General features: G+C 49.1%; 1 protein-coding gene across 1 annotated transcript in view; it reads left to right on the top strand.

Annotated features, from left to right (window-relative positions):
• Positions 1–22098, top strand: part of LOC145157362 (uncharacterized) — a 46019-nt gene that overhangs the window by 5701 nt on the left and 18220 nt on the right. Inside the window, exon 2 of the mRNA XM_079076412.1 lies at positions 16822–17887. Coding sequence (XP_078932538.1) covers positions 16823–17887 — 1065 coding nt within the window. The 5' untranslated portion in view covers position 16822. The remainder of the gene's footprint in view (positions 1–16821; positions 17888–22098) is intronic.

The following is a 22098-nucleotide window of genomic DNA, read 5'->3' as shown; positions in this document are numbered from 1 at the left end:
TAAACTCTGTCTCGCTCTGGCAGCCGAACAGAACACTGACCCACATCGGGTACCCTCGCCGTATACCGTAAGTACTCCCCCACTGGGGTCTCGTATCGTCACCAACTGTCACTCGCAGTCTATCACAGCCCCAAATCGGCTCAACCAATCCATGCCCACTATGACACACACGTCCCCCATCGCTATCGGGACCAGATCTATCGGGAACTCAACACCGAAGATCTCTAGTACACATCCTCGTATCACCTCCGTAGCATACACCGCTCGCTCGTCGGCTATGGAAACTCGCAGAGGTCGACTCATCGCCTCTCGTCTGCTACTGATGTGCCGACTAAACGCTATCGACACAAACGATCGACTCGCACCCGAGTCAAATAACACTAAGGCAGGTACAGAACTCACAAGAAAAGTACCTACAAATATCATCATATAAGCACAATATCTCAACGTAACATAAATAAATAAGGAATACATACCAGCCACAACATCGGGCACTGCGCGGACCTCCTCCGCTGTCAACTGGAAAGCTCTCCCACGAGCCTTCGGTGCCTCGGCCTTCACTGGCCGAACCTCGGTAACCCTAGCAGCAGGGGCAGATCCCTGTGCTGATCCCTGATGCAACTGCGGGCACTCGGCCTTCCGATGACCAGTCTAGTTGCAATGAAAGCAAACCATAAATCCCTTGGGGCAATCCTTGGCGATATGCCCCTCCTTGCCACATTTGTAGCAAGCACCCGATCGACAGACCCCATCATGTCCCTTGCCGCACTTTCTGTAAGTGCGGCCCTTCTGGCCTCCAGATCTCGTATCAGCGGACTTGGCCCGCTTGGCTGCCGGCTGAGACTGTGCCGGCCGCCGATCTATCCTCTGAGACTCGGCCTCCTCCCTGGTCTGAGTCTCCAACTCAATCTCCCTCTTCCGGGCATTTGCCTGGAGCTCAGTAAATGTCCGGTAAGTCGAGTTCGACACGAACTCCCGTATATCCCTCCTCAAAACGCCCAAATACCGGCTCATACGTGCCTGCTCAGTAGACACCTGCTCAGGGCAGAACACCGCCCTCTCATGAAACTTCCTCGTAACCACATTAACCGAATCAGTACCCTGCTTGAGGGTCAAGAACTCCTGAACCAACCATTCCCTCTCCACAGGGGGAACATACTCGTCTCTGAACATGGTGGTGAACCTCTCCCAGGTCACCGCTGAAATCTCTGCAAGAGTGAAGCTCGCCGTCACGAACTTCCACCAATCCTTCGCTCCCAAGCGAAGCTGGTTCCATGCGAACCGTACCCTCAGATGCTCCGGACATGAACACGTGTAGAAGCATCCCTCAATATCAGCAATCCATCTCATCGCAGCGATCGGATCCTGTGTCCCATCAAACTCTGGTGGCTTCGTGTTGCTGAACTCCCGAAGCAACAACGAGTCACCTCCCTGAGGTCTGGCAGCAGCCACAGCTGTAGTAGCTGCAGCAGCAGCAACCTTAGTCACCGCGGCGTACCGCTCATCGAACGTCTCAAGCAGTGTGGTCTTGATAGACCCAAACATCTCCGGAATCTCGGCCCTGATCGCCGCCGCCACCTCATCGTGGATCATCTGACGAAGCTCCTCGTCACTCACGCCGCTCGACTCAGGTCTGTGGCGTGTCCCAACCATGATGTCCCTAAAATACAACATAAGAATATCAGAGACTCGCTCGAGCATACTCGCACTCGATAACTCAACCCTACTTGTTCCTTGGTACCCAATGGATTCTTACTTAGAGTGCGCACTGCTCCGGTGTCTTCAGTAGTACGGGCCCTATACTACCGTCCACACCGCATCAGTATTAACCCTAAGTCCCCCTCCTTGGGTCCCAAATCACAAGTACTCTATATCTCACTGGCATAGGCTACCCTGCGGTAGACCTCTCATCAGCTCCTCACTGCTACCTACTCGCTCTCAAGCATCACATAGCAGCAAAATCCTTCCTAGGCTGAGGCATCACAAAATCAGGCCACTATAGTCCTAATATGAATACCTAGCCAACTCTAGCATGCATATCATATCATAACATGTCTCATAACACATAATGTAAGGGTATTTTGGGAAATCACCGTTCGGGTGCTGGCTGATCGTACACACTGCTTCCTTCTGCCTTTCTCAAAATCTTTTACTCTTTTAGAAAAATTGTTTATTTTATGAAAAACTTCCTTAATTCCTCAGTTTGAGTTCAGATTCATCCGAAGATGCACCCGAATCCCTCAAACCAAGGCTCTGATACCAACTTGTAACAACGTAATTTTTCAAAACAATTTTTCATTTAAAAACAGACATTCATTCACACGATAATCATAAAAAACATAATGTGTCCACTGTAACATAACAAAACATGTCCCAAGATCTCGATATCATAAACTCCATAAGTGTGTACGGATCATGCCGGCGCCTTCCCACGGTCCTCGTTAGTACCTGAAACACATATCATAACAATTGTAAGCATAAATGCTTAGTGAGCTCCCCAAAATACCACATACCATACATACGCCTTTCCAGGCCATGACTCTATAGGATCTTCCGATCCATGTGTCTCAGGGACTTCCATCCCAAGTCTCGATCTATAGGATCTTCCGATCCATGTGTCTCAGGGACTTCCATCCCAAGTCTCGATAGACCTTCCGGTCCTATCCGTATCGACCTTCCGGTCCGTAACCTCTTGACCTTCCGGTCCATACCATACATAACATACATAGCACATACATATCACATAACAGCATATAACACATACATCTCGTAGCATGCAAGACCTTCCGGTCACACATAAGTACCCATCCAGGTACAGTATAGTGAGAAGAATCACCTCAATGAAGTCGGATAAACTCTCGTGCTCAACGTCCCGACTTAGCCTCCTCCTATTATTCAAATAACATTCCCGATCAATAATCTCTCAGGATCTCATCTCTACAGACTAGGTAGAAGGCCATTCTACCCTTCCCTGAACTCTCCTGAATCAGTCTTGACCAGAACCCTAAAGTCAACGGTCAACTTTGACCCGACTCGCCGAGTGCACTAGGGTGACTCGGCGAGTACACGCCTGCCCTTTTCGTCCCTGGTCCTCTCTTGACTCGCTGAGTCAACCCTATACTCCACGGGTCATCACAGGTCGCGAGTCGCGGGGCAACCCGACTCGACTAGTCGAGTCTGCTCATGGACTCGGCGAGTTCATTCCATGCTCACACTCAAATGACCTTCTGAGGTCAGATCTGTTCCTCTAATCCATAGATCTAACCTTCCCAAGCTCAATAAACACGTAAAGGTTCGAACTTGATGCTCATGCAACGTCCAAATGACTCTACTTGATGATTTGGCCCCAAATACAACATCCTAAGTCCATTTCTTTCATATCTCATCAAAAAGCAAGATGGATAAGATTCTCTGGACCACTATGGGTCCAGATCTGAAGCCTAAACATGATAAGGGACCATATCTCCAACAAATCATCCCAATAAAGGTTATAGAAAACCCTAGATCCATGGATTCTTTATTAAAACAGAAAGAGGATCGATATGTTACCTCAAAGATGATGCCCTTTGCTTGAAAACCACAGATGTGCAACCTCCTTGGCCTCCTCTAAGCTGGAATCAACTTCTTCTTGCAAAAGCAACCCACAAAGGTCCAATAATGGCTTCTTCTCTCTCTCAAACGCTCAAGCACTATTAGGGTTCCTCTCAAGGGTCTGGTAGCCGCAAATGGTGGCTATAAGAGTCCTTAAATAGGTCTCAAACCCGAGAAATTAGGGTTTCATCAAACAACATGGACTCGCCGAGTCCACGAATGGACTCGCCGAGTCCTTCATTAAATCAGGCCAACGCATCGCGATCCAACTCGGCGAGTCTGGGCGCCTACTCGCCGAGTCCCCCCTCTAAAACTCAATATAAAATAATTAAAATAGGATACCTAGGAATCCGGATGTTACACGCAGTCTTCCAACACTTCCAACACTATCCGACAACCTTGTGAATGCTACGGCTACACCCGCAGTCTTACAACACTTCTAACACTACATGATCGCTGCCGATGACCCTATCGCTCATCTATCAACCCGAACATATCTCAACATTGAGCACTTACGTGGTCTATCCTCCCAACTGAACACAAATACTGACTGGGACCCAACCTGGTTCCCTCCCCCGAACCTGATACATGAAGTCAACAGGACACGATCCAAATGTTGGGAAGTTTCCCAAACTCCCAACCCACGATATCCCATATTCAATCAACCCCTAAGGCCACCTTTCCTTCCATAATGGGGATGTGAAACGCATCCTCGTCTTACACTCGCTTCCATCATGGATGTATGAATGGTTCTCCCCCACTTAGATTCAACTAAGTCCGCTCAGCATATGAGAATTGAAAGATTCCCAAACCCTCTCTCGCTCCACTGATCAATCTGCTGACGACCGGTGCTTAACCGAGCTTGACCACCATGAATAACTATTCCTAAACAACACGATTCTCGAAAACCAGCTAACACTTCCCGAATCCTAACAATGCCAATGACTCTAGCTGCCCAAACTGATATCACACTCAGATTTTGAAGTCCGAAAGTCGGATGCTCCTACAACACTTCTGCGACAACTCCTCTTTCTCCTTTGACAACCCCGAAAGCATTTCCAAACATAATAGCTAGGGTTACTGAAATCTAGATATAATTCCCTCGTACCAACCCTCGAACCAAACCCGACAACTTGAACGGCATGATCACATCCACTAGCATCCCCAACCTTTCCCAGGCAACTAAACCAACCCCGCAAGGTTCTAAAACCCGAAGATGAAACGAATCCCTTGCATCATGATCACATCTACTTCGTCTGAAATCTACTATCTTGAGATAGTCTGATTCCCTGACAGACCACTCATACTGAATCATTATTATTGAACCCATTACGTTTATTCCGCAACCCAAAACACAAATACGAATGCTGCTCAGATGCTGAAGCTGCCCAAACACTGAACTGCCTGAAGCAGTATATTGCTACATGACCGCCTTCCAAATCTAACGAGACCTGCCTGGTCTCAATTCATTCACCGATCATCTAGAATATCGGGTCCCGGCCCGATTGCGGAGCCAAAGGGCTCTCACACAGTTGCCTCACACGACTTCCAAACGAAATCCTTCCTTGGAACTAGTTGCCACTAGTTATCATGCCACTGTGGTTCTAACCATTTCCCGATCCAACCGATCGGGTCCGTGTGTCGAGTCCTGACGTCGTCAAATCCAAGGCTAAAAGTGATTGCTACCTAACCAATGGTAGACTTATGAAATAAGCAACCTTAAGCAATCCATTGCTTCCTCGATCTCATAACTGTAGTGGCGTTCCTTACAATCTTATCATTGGCTCAACCAGATCTAACCCATCCAGGTAATTTTGAAATCCAATCCGTGGATTTCCATATCCTCACTGCTGCACCCGAACTGGTGGGTACTAATGTTCATTCCACGTGCTAATGACACTCCCATGCTCTCTACCAACCTAGTGAAGGCTGCGGCTACACCCACAGACTTTCATCACTCAAGCACTATGTGCTAACCTTGAAACGAAAAATTCCTTCGTGTAGTTCCCCACAAGAACCACACTGAATCCAACCCTTCTGCCCCCCCGCAAGCTGACTCAAACTCTTGGGTCTCTTTCCAGGACCCTCCAATATAGGCACCCGATCTGGCCCCCTCATCCCAATTCGCTCCAACCAATCCCTGCTCTCGAGCTCTAGAGATCGTAACATTCAGGGTCCCGCACCCTGACCTACTTACCATCTCAATTGCCAACGACTGAACTGCAATAGTCGGAGCAACCCCTGCTCTACACCGGGCTACTAACTATCCCCAAGACACAGTCTCCAACCCCGAAGGTGCAATAGATCGCATAATCAATCCTTGCCGCCTGATACAAGAGATCCTTGGCAAACTCAAAATCCTGGCAGTCCTTCCACTATCTGGCTCACTACCGGAGCCGGGACCAAACCCTGGTCCTCCCTCATGGGTGCTCATCCCCATTATGCACAACAGCTATCCCCACGGTCCATTCATAACCAAGGATTCTCCTTCCCAGGCTTCTTAGATTCTCTAGGACTCTCACTGATATCCATACTTTCCTCAGCAATCCTGTGCTTTCAGTAGTACGGGCCCATACTACCTTCCACACATATCCATACTTTCCTCAGCAATCCTCCTGAATCCTCTAAGTCACCTACCCCACTGATGTACCGAATATCCGTCAAACAGCAATACAATATCCACTGAAGCACCTTCTAGGCTCCCCCTTGCTCCCAACCTCTCTGTATCGCCCCACTAACTCACAGGAGCATATCCTAGGCTTTCCTAGGTTCCCAACCTCGCCCTGCCATCACCTGCTGAGGAACTTCCCATGATGCCAGCCATCCACCTCCTGGATATCGTCATATCCACTTAGTAGCTGACTCCCATCACTCAAGAGTTCCACAAAGCACAAAGCAAGCAACATTCGTGCAGTAGCACTCCGATCCAAAGAACTATCATAGAACATTCCGCTCACATGTAGCGACTTGCGCTGTCCATATCCATCCATTCTCACTGTCGGCTGCCTTATGCATGCAAATTATACACAGAACAGGATCTAATAGACTGTCGAATAATAGACTCTACCCTAGGACCACAACCATACAAGGAACAGGAAATAAGGCCAAATCAATTATTCTAAGGCTATAAGATCCTAACCGTATTCAATTTTAAAAGCATACATATAGCAGTTACAAATACCAATTATCATTCTCATTCCAGCATGGCATCCAATATTCTCGCGGCTACAAGCATCACATATCAGGCCAAACTATTGCTGACTACTCAGCACTAGTATGCAAGTCTACTAGCTCATACAACATATACATACATCTCCCCTAGCCCTAACTAGCATGTGATTCACAGATTCATAATCAAATCATAACAGATAATAAATGTGAGTATTCTGGGGAAACTTACTTGAGCTTGGCTGATTGCACGCATCACACACCTCATTCTTTTCAAGGTAATTTCTCTTTTCAAACTCCTTTTTGTAAAATGATTTTACTTTTGAAAATTTTCATACCAAGTCCTTAGTTTGAGTCCAGACATACCCGAAAGTATGTCCGAATCCCTCAAACCAAGGCTCTGATACCAACTTGTAACGACCCAAAAATCAAGGGTAAAAATTTCGTTTTAATTAAGTTATTATAAACCAACATTATAAGAAAACATCCATAATATCATGTCATGTCAAAACCAAGGTGGAAATAATCAAAACATGTTATCATAAAACAATATCAGAGTGTAATCCCAAAGATCTCATGTGCAGAAAACCATAGTGTGATGCGCTGCGATCGAGCCGACTCCTTTCTTTTGAAAACGAAGTACCTGAAACCAAAACTGTAAACCGTAAGCATGAAGTTTAGTGAGTCCCCCAGAGCATACCCACCCACAATCCACATAACCATGTCATATTAGATATAAAGAACTCTCTACCACATAACTCATATCAATTAGCTTTAGAAGCTATCTCTACCATTAGCCACAAAGGCTATCGCTATCATTAGCCACAAGGCTATCTCTTGCATCAGCCATAAATGCTATCTCTACCATTAGCCATACGACTATCTCTACCATTAGCCATAAGGCTATCTCTACCATTAGCCACAAAGGCTATCATACATATATACGTATCACACACCTCTACATAGCAAGTATACCAACTATCATAAAATGGGCCGACCTTGGTGCCTTAGACCCATTGGCATGGTGAGAAGACTCACCTCGCACTGACGAAATCCCGCAGACGAAACTCCAATTGCTGGACTAACAGAGTAAGACCCAGTAAGTCTCGACGCTCTACTTCAACTCAACTGCCTGTAATCATCATGTGATTATCCTGTCACAACCTTAAAATACCATAAATACCCTCCGGGTCAACCCTAGTCAACCTTGGTCAACGTCAAAGTCCACAGTTAAGGTCAACAGTCCATGTTGACCTCAACTCGTCGAGTATAACCAGCTACTCGCCGAGTTCCTTGCCTAACTCGCCGACTCACCGAGTCACTAGAGCAACTCACCGAGTCCCCTCCAAACACTCGACTGAAAACCCTGGTCGAAAACCCCATGGCCGTAAACCCTTAGCCGTACACCCTCGGCCGCAAACCCTTAGCCGTAAACCCGACTAGCGGAGTTCACAAGGCGACTCGACGAGTTCCTTTAATCCATTTCGTTTTCGGTCCTTCACAGTGGAATCTGGAGTCCCAAACTTCAGATCCAACCTTCTCTATCACAGATGCCACGTAAAGGTCCAAACATTACGTGCATGCAAGGCCTCATAATGCCAGAAGGTCAATATTATGCTCTCAACAAGGTTTGTGTACATGGGAAGGGTCAAGCTACATCAAGGGAGCACAACGAGGACCAGCTTTATATTCAGCAGCGAGAGCGAGGCGTTACCTTCAGCAGGGTTGCGCAGGTTATGTCGCCTATGTTATGGATACCCGGGAGGCGGGTAGGACTACGATGGACGATGTGCCCGTGGTACGAGAGTTTGCGGACGTATTCCCCGAGGAGTTGCCTGGGATACCTCCGCAGCGACAGGTGGAGTTCAGGATCGACCTAGTCCCTGGTGCGGCTCCGATAGCCAAGACACCGTATCGGTTGGCTCCTCCTGAGATGCAGGAGTTGTCTACACAGCTTCAGGAGCTGTTAGACAAGGGTTTCATTCGACCGAGCAGTTCACCCTGGGGAGCCCCGATTCTGTTTGTGAAGAAGAAGGACGGGTCGCATCGGATGTGTATAGATTATCGGGAGCTAAATAAGGTAACGGTGAAGAACCGCTACCCACTCCCGAGGATTGATGACCTCTTTGACCAGCTACAGGGAGCATCTTGGTTCTCCAAGATTGATTTGCGTTCGGGGTATCATCAAATGAGGGTCAGAGAGGAGGATGTGCAGAAGACTGCGTTTCGGACGCGTTATGGCCATTATGAGTTTGTGGTGATGCCATTCGGGCTCACCAATGCTCCTGCCGCGTTCATGAACCTCATGAACCGCGTGTGTAGACCGATGTTAGACCGGTCGGTAATAGTATTTATTGATGATATCTTGGTTTACTCCAAGACGCGAGATCAGCATGAGGAGCATTTGCGGGAGGTTCTAGAGACATTGAGGAGGGAGAACTTGTATGCTAAGTTCTCCAAGTGTGAGTTCTGGTTGCGCGAGGTGCAGTTTCTTGGGCACCTTGTCAACCAGAACGGGATTTCGGTAGATCCGGACAAAGTGGAGGCCGTGATGAGTTGGGAGGTTCCGAGGTCTCCATCTGAGATTCGGAGCTTTCTAGGATTGGCAGTCTACTATCGGAGATTCATTCAGGACTTCTCCAAGATAGCAGTTCCGCTCACCCGACTGACTAAGAAGTCGGTGGTGTACCACTGGGGGCCTGAGCAGCAGGCCGCGTTCGAGGCACTGAGACAGAGATTGTGCGAGGCGCCAATCTTGGCCCTGCCAGAGGGCATGGAGGATTTTGTTGTGTACTGCGATGCATCCATCGCAGGTTTGGGCGTGGTATTGATGCAGAGAGGGCATGTCATCGCCTATGCGTTGAGGCAGCTGAAACCTCACGAGGCGAATTACCCGACGCATGATTTGGAGTTGGGGACTATAGTATTCGCCCTCAAGATTTGGCGTCTTAAGTGATGGACTCGCCGAGTCGGTTCCCGAACTCGGCGAGTAGACCCTGTTTGGACAAAAACCCTAATCCAGGGGTGTGTGCCCTATTTAAACACCTTAACTCGGCCTCCTTCATCCCATTTACTCCCAGAAGACCCCCATAGCAAACCCTAGCCGTTATTGAAGAATTTTAAGGCATTTGGAGTGATCTTGGTGATTTTGTGGTTCAAGGAAGGAGGAAAAGCTTGAAGGATCAAGAGGAGACTTGAGGGATTCAGTTGTGAGCATCATTTGCAGTCTTCAGAAGGTATAAAGTCTATACCTTGCTCTTTCATTTGTTAAATCCCTCTTTGGGAAGATTTAGGGTTTTTATGAGCCATTTTGGTAGCCAACCATGTTTGCAAACGTGGTTGGGGGTTTGAGCTTCTGAATCACATCATTTAAAGAGTCCTTAAGCAGATGTGAGTGGCTTTTGCTCCCATAAAAGGGTCCCATGCACCCTAGGAGCTTGTTTTAGGTCCTTTTGAACTCAAAGTCCCATGCAAGCACGTAAAGGTTGTAACTTTACGTGCTAGATCGATTGTAGAAGCATGGATCTATCTTTTGATCAAGGGTTGTACACCAGAAATCAAAGATTTAGTGAAAGGTGGTGACCAACTCGGCGAGTCCATTCATAGGACTCGGCGAGTGCATGGTCCTGTCCATATCAGTTGAGGGTCATAAGGACCCAGTTGAGTGTAGAAAGGTTTCAGGAAGGTCACAGGGGGTGACCCAACGTTCTGGATTAAGCCTTTGTGCTGGAAATTCATGGGACTCGGCGAGTGCATTCTTGGACTCGGCGAGTCCAAGGCAATCTCCTTAGAACTCGGCGAGTTGTTCATCAACTCGGCGAGTTGAGGACAGAAGTTGTTCATCAGATGAAGGTGAACTCGACGAGTCGGATGAGTTTTCATATGGAGTTCGAATGGGAGAGGAACTCGTCGAGTTGACGGCCCAACTCGACGAGTAGGTGCACGGATAAGGACGAGTAGAGAGTGGGGGACTCGGCGAGTTGACGGCCCAACTCGGCGAGTCGGGTCAACTGGAAGTTGACTTTGACTTTGACTTTGACTTTGACTTTGACTTGACTTGGTTGGGGGTAAAATGGTCATTTTACCCTAAGTATAGAGATCTGTTTCTAACGGAGTATTGTGGGGTTGTAGCCGGAGGATTTCCGGAGCAGCAGCGGACGGAGGTTTCCCGCACAGATTATCAGCGACTACTTGTACGAGGTGAATTACCTTCCAGTAGGGGTGGGTCTACGGCCACAATGCCGGCCCACCAATGAGGAGTATTAGAAGATGATTGTCTTTGTGATAATTATCTTGGTCTGGTTATACGTTTGGTTATGAGTTATATCTGTATGATATGTTACGTGCATGATAGGGATAGTTTCCCTGAAAGTGGTCCTTAGGACCGAGGGGTAGGTCAGTACCCGAATATGCCTGACTGTATGCTTATGCCTTGTATTGTATGCTAGTGGAAGGGGGTGGAATAGTCCCCAGTTACCGGTTGAAAGATACCGATGAATGGTTACCGGTTGAAAGATACCGATGAATGGTTACCGGTTGAAAGATACCGATGAATGGTTACCGGTTGAAAGATACCGATGATATTGTATGGTATGTGGTATGATGGGGGAACTCACTAAGCCTTGTGCTTACGGTTTCAGTTTTTGGTTTCAGGTACCTCTTCGTCTAAGGGGAAGGAGCCGGCGGCGTAGCATGGCATCACACACTCATATGATTTTCCGCATGGTGTTTTCTGGGATTGTACTCTGATATGACATTTGTTTATGTTGTGGGTTTCAAACATGATACTTAGTTTCTGAGATGACGTGTTTATACAATATTTTCTAATGAATGTTTTGTGAATTAATTAATCAAAAACGAAATTTTTGGGCTGAATTTTGGGATGTTACAAGTTGGTATCAGAGCCCTAGTTTGAGGGATTCGGACACGCCTCGGGGGTGTCTGGACTCAAACTGAGGGGCTAAAAGATTTTTACAATAAAATGGTTTTCTAAAAATCTAAACGGAAGGATTTTAAGAAAGACAAGGTGTGTGATGCATGCGACCGGCCGGGCTCAAGTAAGTTTTCCCCAAGATACCCATACATGTTATGCTATATGGCTTTGATTCAGAATTGCATGCTAGAATAGGACTAAGGATCTAGGAAGATGCCTTGTGTGCCTGATATATGATTCTGATAATTGCATGCTAGTTAGGGCTAAGGATCTAGAAGGATGCCTTAAATGCCTGTTGTATGAGCTGTATGCTAGGACTGTTTAGTTAGCAGTAGGATGGCCTATATAGGTTATGCCTGATTTGGTTACTCGATGCACGAATGATGCTTGCTTTGTACTTTGGGGGTCCTGAATATTTCCAACTAACTAAGGAGTGGATATGTAGCAGTATCTGCAAGTTAGTTAGGGAAAGGTAGTAGGGACTCCTAGTGCAGCTGATGGCGGAGGGTAGGTCGGAGAGTGCCCTAGGGAAGCCTAGGATGAGGTCAGTGGAAAGGGTATCGGTAAAAGGGACTTGGTGAAGTCGAAGAAATCCTTGAGGAAAGTACAGGTAGATGTGGAAGGTAGTATGGGCCCGTACTACTGAAAGCAGAGGACCTGTACTCGAATCAAGGAGGGCGTAGATGGAACCAGGGACCTTGGAGAGTGTGTTAGATCTCTCAAGTATATGTATGATCCTGACAATTATGCGTGTATTTTCAGCATGGTGACCACACGACATGGAGCAGGAGGTTCCGGATCAGGATCGGGATCAGGCTCGGGCGCAGGATCCGAGCAGGTCGATGACGGGCTGTGCGAGTTCATCGCGTCTGAGATCACGAGAGGCATCCTTGAGTCGACCCCTATCATTTTCGGGTCAATAAGGAAGGGATTGTTGAGTTGATGGAGGATCGCCTCCGAGCATTCAGGGGTGATATGGCGTCTAGCCAGGTGGGTACGCGCACACTGTCCTTCAAGGACTTTTGTGGGAGTGGTGCGTCGGATTTTCCGTGGGGTGAAAGACTCCATTGCTGCGAGGAGATGGATCGCAGACATTGAGTCTGTGCAGCTGACGAGCTTCTGCCCAGAGGGGTCGAAGGTGAGATATGCAGCAGGATGCCTGCGAGACAGGGCTAGAGATTGGTGGGAGTCTGTTGGTGACTCATTGGGAGCCTCGGCTGTTGAGGCTATGACATGGTCAGACTTTGTGACCAGATTCAGGGCGGAGTTTGCGCCAGCTGTGGAGCTTCAGCGGCTGGCCAGGGAGTTCTTGGATATGAGGCAGACTACGAAGACTGTGGCGGAGATCACCGCCAAGTTCCGGGAGAGGGCATTGCTGGTGCCCCAGTATGCGGGAGCTGAGGATATGAGGAGGACCCGCTACCATGACATGCTATGAGCTGACATTCGGGAGCATGTTAGTTTTTCAGCTTGACCTACCTTGGATTCCATGATTGCCAGGGCTAGGGAGAGGGAGATTGATCTGGAGCACGTCCAGAAGAGGAAGGCAGTGGAGGGGCTGACGACTGGGGCTTCGGGGAAGAAGCCCAAGGGATCTGATGGTAGGCCGAAAGGCCAGACAGGACGGGACCGTTGTGGGAAATGCGGTCGGTCACACGAGGGAGCTTGTCGCACTGGGCCGGGTTCGGGCTGCTATAAGTGCGGCAAGGTGGGGCATTTTGGCAGAGATTGTACTGCCCCCGCCCCTGCGGTACAAATGACAGGCCTGATTTGCTTCCATTACAATCAGAGGGGCCACAAAAGGGACAATTGCCCGAGGTTGACAGCAGCATCAACAGCAATTCCAGCAGCGACGCCGGTCTCAGGGACGGCGCGAGTTGCAGATGGCCGGGAGGTCAAGGCAGAGGCTCCAGTGGTGCGGAGCCGAGCATTTCAGCTGACAGCCAAGGAGGCACGCGCTGCACCTGATGTGGTCACGGGGATTTTTCTTTACCTCGGATTTATTTTTATGATGTTTGTGATATTGATATGTGCTTTGTTTAGGATCGTTCCATGTGAACGACATCCCAGTTCAGGTGTTGTTTGATTCGGGCGCTACCCGATCATTTGTTTCTCTTGCGCTTAGCAAGAAGTTTTCTGAGTCTTCGGGCATGTTGGATTTCCCTCTAGAGGTCGAGATTGCGGACGACCGGTCATTGCGAGCATCTGAGGTCTTCCGAGATTGTGTGCTGAGGTTATTTGAGGAGCGCTACTTGGTAGACTTGGTTCCCATTCCATTGCGTGGGAACAAGGTGATTATAGGCATGGATTGGCTCAGCCCTAATGGGGCAGTGATCGACTGCGCTGTAACACCGGGTTCATGGTATGATTTTATTTAAGTTTTTATCTTATTTTTGCCACGAACTCGGCGAGTCTGCGTCCCGACTCGACGAGTAGCAGCAGGGTGGACACGGGATTTGAGCGGTGAACTCGACGAGTCGTTGCATGGACTCGGCGAGTCCACCTGTCTAATGATACTCTATTTTCATACATTGCACCCTATTTTACCCATTCTAAAACACCCATTTCATCCCATTCTCTTCCAGAAGAACTGTAGAGCGAAACCCTAGCCCATTTTGATCCTTGTGAGTGATTTTGGTTTGGTGAAGGAAGTTTGAAGCTGAAGAGAAGAAGGAGGAAGTTGGAGGGTGCAAGGAAGTGTGGTAGATCCGAAATCTACCCTGGGAGAAGCTCCTAACCAGGTAAGAAAGCTCCTTCTTGATCTTTAGTATAATAGATTCCCTTTTTGTCCCTTATGTGGATTGCAAGACCTTAAACCTCCCAAACTCCGTGTGTTTATGCCCTAGGAGCTTAGATTTATGGTTTGGAACTATTACATGTCTCAGAATTGGCCAGAATGGGTGAAGAGTCGAAGGGTACTCGGCGAGTGCCAAAGTGCACTCGGCGAGTTCCATGAAGATGGCCTTAGACTCGGCGAGTTGGATAAACAACTCGGCGAGTCCTATGAAGATTGTCTGGTACTCGGCGAGTCGTTCTTCAAACTCGGCGAGTCCCTTGAATAAAGCCTTGAACTCGACGAGTTATTCATCCAACTCGGCGAGTCATATGATCAGTCATTAGGATAAGAAGGGTTTAAGTGTAGGAGGTCCAACCCTCCGTAGTCGCACGTGGAATTAGCAATTTAACGTGTAGCTATAGTCCCAGAATCTCCAAACCTCCAGGATTGATGTTCGGATGAAAGATTGGAGCGATTTGGGAGATCTGTTCGTCGGACTCGGCGAGCTCCCCCGTGGACTCGGCGAGTCCAGTCGCGGGTTTGTTAGTTGTCCCCGTCTAGCGAGTCAGGCTGACTCAGTGAGTGGGAACAGGGGCCCGATGAGTCAGAGTCAGGCTAGACATAGAAGGACTCGGCGAGTCGCCAGATGGACTCGGCGAGTCCAGTTAATTAGAAGGTTGACTTGGACCAAGGAGTTGACTTTGACCAGTCATTTGACCTTAGGGGTATTTATGAGTACCTAATCCATGTTTACGAATTTATAGCCGGAGGGATTACCGGTGCGGCAGCCAGGCGTAGTCTGAGCAGGTTTTCGGCAGCTACTCTCGAGGTGAGTTTCCTTCCAGTAGGGACGGGTCTAAGGCACCAAGGCCGGCCCGTATAGACGATATGTTAGTATCGGAGTGTGGGCGGAGCCCGTATCTCATAGCTGAGTTTGATTGTGATATATGCCAGTATGATAGATTTGCTTATACTTGTTGTCTGTGTGATACTTGTATGTTATGGTTTAGTAGCGGAGTGTGGGCGAGGCCCGTATCTCCATGGATAGCAGAGTGTGGGCGAGGCCCGTATCTCCTAGCTAGTAGAGTGTGGGCGAGGCCCGTATCCCTATGGGTGTGGGCGAGGCCCGTATCTCTTAGCTGTACATTATATGATTGCATGGTACGTGGCATTATGGGGGGGAACTCACTAAGCTTCGTGCTTACGTTTTATAGTTTTGTTTTCAGGTACCTCTTCAGCTAGGGGACAGGAGCCGGCGCGGTAGCGGCATATCACACACTCTCATGTTTTCCGCACTATGGATTTTCTGGGATGTACTCTGAATATTTTACTATGATGTTACCGGTTCTCAGACATCAATTAATATTATGAATGTTTTGTAACGATGTTTTTATGAATTAACCTAATTTAAAAATGAAATTTTTAGCTGGTATTTTTGGGATGTTACAAGTTGGTATCAGAGCCCTGGTTTGAGGGATTCGGACACACCTTCGGGGGTGTCTGGACTCAAATCGAGGGATTAAAAGATTTTTATAAGAAATGATTTTCTAAAGACTAAGTAAAAGGGGTTTCTAAAAAGAAAAAGGTGTGTGATGTGCGCGACCGGCCGAGCTCAAGTAAGTTTTCCCCAAAGTACCCATACAAGTTTACGTTATGATTATCAATTTCAGTTTCAGTAGAACAGCATGCTAGAATAGGACTAAGGATCTAGGAATGATGCCTTATGTGCCTGCTTTATGTGTTTCGGCTTTTTGAGAATTGCATGCTAGTACAGATCAGTCAGTATGATAGCCAGAGTAGTATATACTTGATTATGTGTACTCAATGCCCGAATGCTGCTTGCTTTGTGCTATTAGGAGTTCTAGTCGTCTTTCACTAACTAGTGAACGAATATGCTAAGTTACATATTGCAAGGATTAAATAATTTCAGAAGGTTGGGTCTAGCCCTATTTCGCAGCTCTTGTTTGAGTCCAACCGTTGTAGGGTAGGACCTCTCATTCGAAGAATTATCTAGTCTGAGTAATATGTAATAATATTCGCGAGATAGTTAGGGAAAGAAACCAGGGACTTCTTGTGCAGCTGATGGCAGAGAGTGGGATGGCGATTACTTAGGGCAAGCCTAGGGCGAGAGTAGCACGAGAACCGCAGTATTAGTAGAAAGGACTTGGTTGAGTTGAGGCAATTCTTGAGGAAAGTACGGATAGACGTAGAAGGTAGTATGGGCCCGTACTACTGAAAGCGGAGGATCCGTACTCGATTCAAAAAGGGCCGAGACGAGACCGGGGACTTGTGATATGAATGTGAGCCTCGTTAGTGGAATATAGTATGATGGTGGTTATGCTATGTTTTGCAGTATGGTGACCACACGACAGGGAGCGGGAGGCTCAGGATCAGGATCGGTTTCGGGTTTAGGGTCCGAACCAGTTGATGAGGGTCTACGCGAGTTCATTGCGTCAGAGATTACCAGGGGCATCCTTGAGTCGACTCCCATCATCTTCGGGTCGATCAAGGAGGGTATTGTAGAGTTGATGGAGGATCGTCTCAGGGCGTTCAGGAGTGATATGGCGGCTAGCCAGTCAGGACCACACACACTGTCTTTTAAGGACTTCAGGGGCAGTGGTGCATCAGATTTCCATGGGGCGAAGGACCCCATTGCTGCCAGACGATGGATTGCAGACCTTGAGTCTGCACAGCTGATCAGCTTCTGCCCCGAGGGGTCGAAGGTACGATTTGCAGCAGGGTGTCTACGTGACAGAGCTAAAGATTGGTGGGAGTCGGTTTGTGACTCTTTGGGAGCCGCGGCCATTGAGGCTATGACATGGCCGGACTTTGTGACACGATTCAGGGCGGAGTTCGTGCCTGCGGTGGAGCTCCAGCAGTTGGCACGGGAGTTCTTGGATATGAGGCAGACGACAGAGACAGTGGCGGAGATCACTGCCAAGTTCCGGGAGAGGGCGTTACTGGTGCCCCAGTATGCAAGTGATGAGGATATGAGGAGGACCCGCTACCATGACATGCTGCGAGCCGACATTCGGGAGCATGTCAGTTTTTCAGCTTGCCCTACGCTGGATTCTATGATTGCTAGGGCGAGGGAGAGGGAGATAGATCTGGAGCACATCCGGAAGAGGAAGGCAGAGGAGGGACAGACGATAGGGGCTTCGGGAAAGAAGCCCAAGGGATCAGATGGTAGGCCGAAAGGCCATTCAGGACTGGGCCGCTGCAGGAAGTGCGGCAGATCGCACGAGGGAGCGTGTAGATCAGGATCGATAGGCTGCTACAGGTGCGGCAGGACGGGACACTTCAGCAGGGATTGTACTGCCCCTGCTCCGGTTATTCAGACATCTGAGTTGCTGTGTTTCCACTGCAACCAGAGGGGCCACAAGAGGGCGAACTGCCCCCAGTTGACAGCAGCAGCGCCAGTACAGGCGCCAGCTCCAGCGACCCTGCGGATTACAGATGGCCGGCAGGGCAAGGAAGAGGCTCCGGTGGTGAGGAGCCGGGCATTTCAGCTGACAGCCGAGGAGGCACGCGCTGCACCCGATGTGGTGACGGGTATGATTCTTTCCCTCTGACCTATTTATATGAGATTTATGATATTGATATGTGCTCTGTGTATATACGTTTAGGATCATTCCATGTGAACGGTATTCCAGTCCAGGTGTTGTTTGATTCGGGGGCTACCCGATCCTTTGTTTCTCTTGCACTTAGCAAGAAGTTTCCTGAGTCCTCGGGCATGTTGGATTGCCCTTTAGAGGTCGAGATTGCGGACGACCGGTCGGTGCGAGCATCAGAGGTCTTCCGAGATTGTGTGTTAAGGTTGTTCGAAGAGCGGTATTTGGTTGACCTAGTTCCCATTCCATTGCGGGGAAACAAGGTCATTATTGGTATGGATTGGCTGAGTCCCAATGGGGCAGTGATAGATTGTGCGCAACAGTTAGTACGAGTCAGAGCCCCAAGTGGGGGAGAGTTAGTAATTCAGGGTGAGAGATCACAGCGAGGGCCAGCCTTCTGTTCGGCAGCGAGGGCAAGGCGTTACCTTCAGCAGGGTTGCGCAGGATATGTCGCATATGTCATGGACACCCGGGAGGCGGGTAAGGCGACGGTGGGCGATGTGCCCGTAGTACGAGAGTTCGCGGATGTATTCCCCGAGGAGCTGCCTGGGATACCTCCAGAGCGACAGGTGGAGTTCAGGATCGACCTAGTCCCTGGTGCGGCTCCGATAGCCAAGACACCGTATCGGTTGGCTCCTCCTGAGATGCAGGAGTTGTCTACACAGCTTCAGGAGCTGTTAGACAAGGGTTTCATTAGACCGAGTAGTTCACCCTGGGGAGCCCCGATTCTGTTTGTGAAGAAGAAGGACGGGTCGCATCGGATGTGTATCGATTATAGGGAGCTGAATAAAGTAACGGTGAAGAACCGCTACCCACTCCCGAGGATTGACGACCTCTTTGACCAGCTTCAGGGAGCATCTTGGTTCTTCAAGATAGATTTGCGTTCAGGGTATCACCAGGTGAGGGTCAGAGAGGAGGATGTGCAGAAGACGGCATTTCGGACACGTTATGGCCACTATGAGTTCGTGGTGATGCCTTTCGGGCTCACCAATGCTCCTGCCGCATTCATGGACCTCATGAACCTCGTGTGTAGACCGATGTTAGACCGGTCGGTGATAGTATTTATTGATGATATATTGGTTTACTCCAAGACGCGAGAGCAGCATGAGGAGCATTTGCGGGAGGTTTTGGAGACCTTGATAAGGGAGAACTTGTATGCTAAGTTCTCCAAGTGTGAGTTCTGGTTGCGCGAGGTGCAGTTTCTTGGGCACCTTGTCAACCAGAACGGGATTTCGGTGGATCCGGCCAAGGTGGAGGCCGTGATGAGATGGGAGGTTCCGAAATCTCCATCTGAGATTCGGAGTTTCCTGGGATTAGCCGGCTACTATCGGAGATTCATCCAGGATTTCTCCAAGATAGCATTACCCCTGACCAGGTTAACGAGGAAGGCTGTGGTCTTTCGTTGGGGGCCTGAGCAGCAGGCAGCATTCGAGACACTGAGACAGAGATTGTGCGAGGCGCCAATCTTAGCCTTGCCAGAGGGCATGGAGGATTTTGTTGTATACTGTGATGCGTCCATCTCAGGTTTGGGCGCAGTATTGATGCAGAAAGGGCATGTCATCGCCTACGCGTCGAGGCAGCTGAAGCCTCACGAGGCGAACTACCCGACGCATGATTTGGAGTTGGGGGATGTTGTGTTCGCCCTCAAGATTTGGCGTCATTACCTCTATGGGGTTCGCTGTACGATTTACACAGACCACAAGAGTTTGAGGTACCTCATGGACCAGCCAAATCTGAATATGAGGCAGCGTCGGTGGCTTGATGTGGTAAAGGATTATGATTGTGAAATCCTTTATCACCCGTGGAAGGCCAACGTGGTGGCCGATGCGCTTAGCCGCAAGGCAGCGCCGATCAGGGATATTTGCATGCGGATGACAGTGGTGACTCCGCTTTTGGAGCGAATCCGGGAGGCTCAGCAGGAGGCTATGAAGGAGGAACATCGGAAGAGTGAGCGGATTGTGGGACAGGTTTCCTCCTTCGACTATGACAGCAGAGGATTATTGACATTACACCGCAGGGTGTGGGTTCCATATCTCGGAGGCGTACGCCAGGTTCTGATGGAGGAGGCGCACAAATCCCGATTCTCCATTCATCCAGGGGCAACGAAGATGTATAGGGATCTTCGTCTGGACTATTGGTGGCCCTGCATGAAGCGGGATGTAGCATGGTACGTCGAGCGGTGTCTGACCTGCAGGAAGGTCAAGGCCGAACACCAGAGACCGCACGACAAGATGCAACCGTTGGATATCCTGCTGTGGAAATGGGAAGACATCGCGATGGATTTCATCACCAAGCTTCCCAGGACCGCGCGGGGAGTGGATTCGATATGGGTCATCGTCGATCGATTGACCAAGAGCGCCCACTTTATCCCGATTCAGGAGAGCATCTCGGCCGAGAAATTGGCCGATATCTACATCAGAGAGGTGGTGGCACGGCACGGAGTGCCAGTTTCAGTGATTTCAGATAGGGATGTGCGGTTCACTTCCAGGTTCTGGAAGAAGTTTCATGACGAGCTGGGTACTCGTCTGCATTTTAGTACAGCCTTTCACCCGCAGACGGATGGCCAGAGCGAGCGGACCATCCAGACTCTGGAGGATATGCTGCGGGCGTGTGTTTTAGACTTCGGTGGTAGCTGGGATACCTATCTTCCTTTAGCCGAGTTCTCATATAACAACAGCTATCACACGAGTATTGACCGCTCTCCCTTCGAGATGTTGTACGGGAGGAAGTGCAGGACCCCGATGGACAGAGAGTCATAGGGAGCACCGAAGTAGTGCTCAAGACGACAGAGAAGATTCAGCAGGTCCGGAGCAGGCTTCAGACTGCTCAGAGTCGGCAGAAGAGTTATGCCGATAGGCGCCGATCAGACCTGGAGTTCCAGGTCGGGGATATGGTTCTCCTGAAAGTGTCGCCGTGGAAGGGCGTCATCCAATTCAGGAAACGGGGCAAGTTGGGTCCCAGGTATATTGGACCGTTTAGGGTTGCAGCCCGGGTGGGCAAGGTGGCATATCAGCTGGACCTGCCAGCTGAACTCAGTCAGATCCACAACACTTTCCACGTCTCCCAGCTGCGGAAGTGCCTGGTGGACGATTCAGCAGTGGTACCTTTGGAGGACATCCAGGTTGATGACAGCCTGAATTATATCGAGCGGCCTGTGGCTATCCTAGATCGGAAGTCGAAGGAACTGAGGAACAAGAGGGTGGAGCTGGTGAAGGTGCAATGGCAGCACCGGAAGGGCTCGGAATGGACTTGGGAGCCCACGGATGAGATGGTGGAGCATTATCCGGAGCTGTTCTTAAAGGGAGCGGCAGACTTCAAGGACGAAGTCTAAAATAAGTGGGGGAGATTTGTAACACCAGGTTCATGGTATGATTTTATTTAAGTTTTTATCTTATTTTTGCCACGAACTCGGCGAGTCTGCGTCCCGACTCGCCGAGTAGCCGCAGGGTGGACACGAGATTTGAGCGGTGAACTCGGCGAGTCGATGCATGGACTCTGCGAGTCCACCTGTCTAATGATACTCTATTTTCAGACATTGCACCCTATTTTACCCATTCTAAAACACCCATTTCGTCCCATTCTCTTCCAGAAGAACTGTAGAGCGAAACCCTAGCCTATTTTGATCCTTGTGAGTGATTTTGGTTTGGTGAAGGAAGTTTGAAGCTTAAGAGAAGAAGGAGGAAGTTGGAGGGTGCAAGGAAGTGTGGTAGATCCGAAATCTACCCTGGGAGAAGCTCCTAACCAGGTAAGAAAGCTCCTTCTTGATCTTTAGTATAATAGATTCCCTTTTTGTCCCTTATGTGGATTGCAAGACCTTAAACCTCCCAAACTCCGTGTGTTTATGCCCTAGGAGCTTAGATTTATGGTTTGGAACCATTGCATGTCTCAGAATTGGCCAGAATGGGTGAAGAGTCGAAGGCTACTCGGCGAGTGCCAAATTGCACTCGGCGAGTTCCATGAAGATGGCCTTAGACTCGGCGAGTTGGATAAACAACTCGGCGAGTCCTATGAAGATTGTC

This window comes from Lactuca virosa, chromosome 2 (assembly GCF_052849685.1).
Source record: "Lactuca virosa cultivar CGN04683 chromosome 2, Lactuca_virosa_CGN04683_v6, whole genome shotgun sequence".
Lineage (NCBI taxonomy): Eukaryota > Viridiplantae > Streptophyta > Magnoliopsida > Asterales > Asteraceae > Lactuca > Lactuca virosa.
Note: the sequence above shows the minus strand (reverse complement) of the source record. Positions and strands in the feature narration are given on the sequence as shown.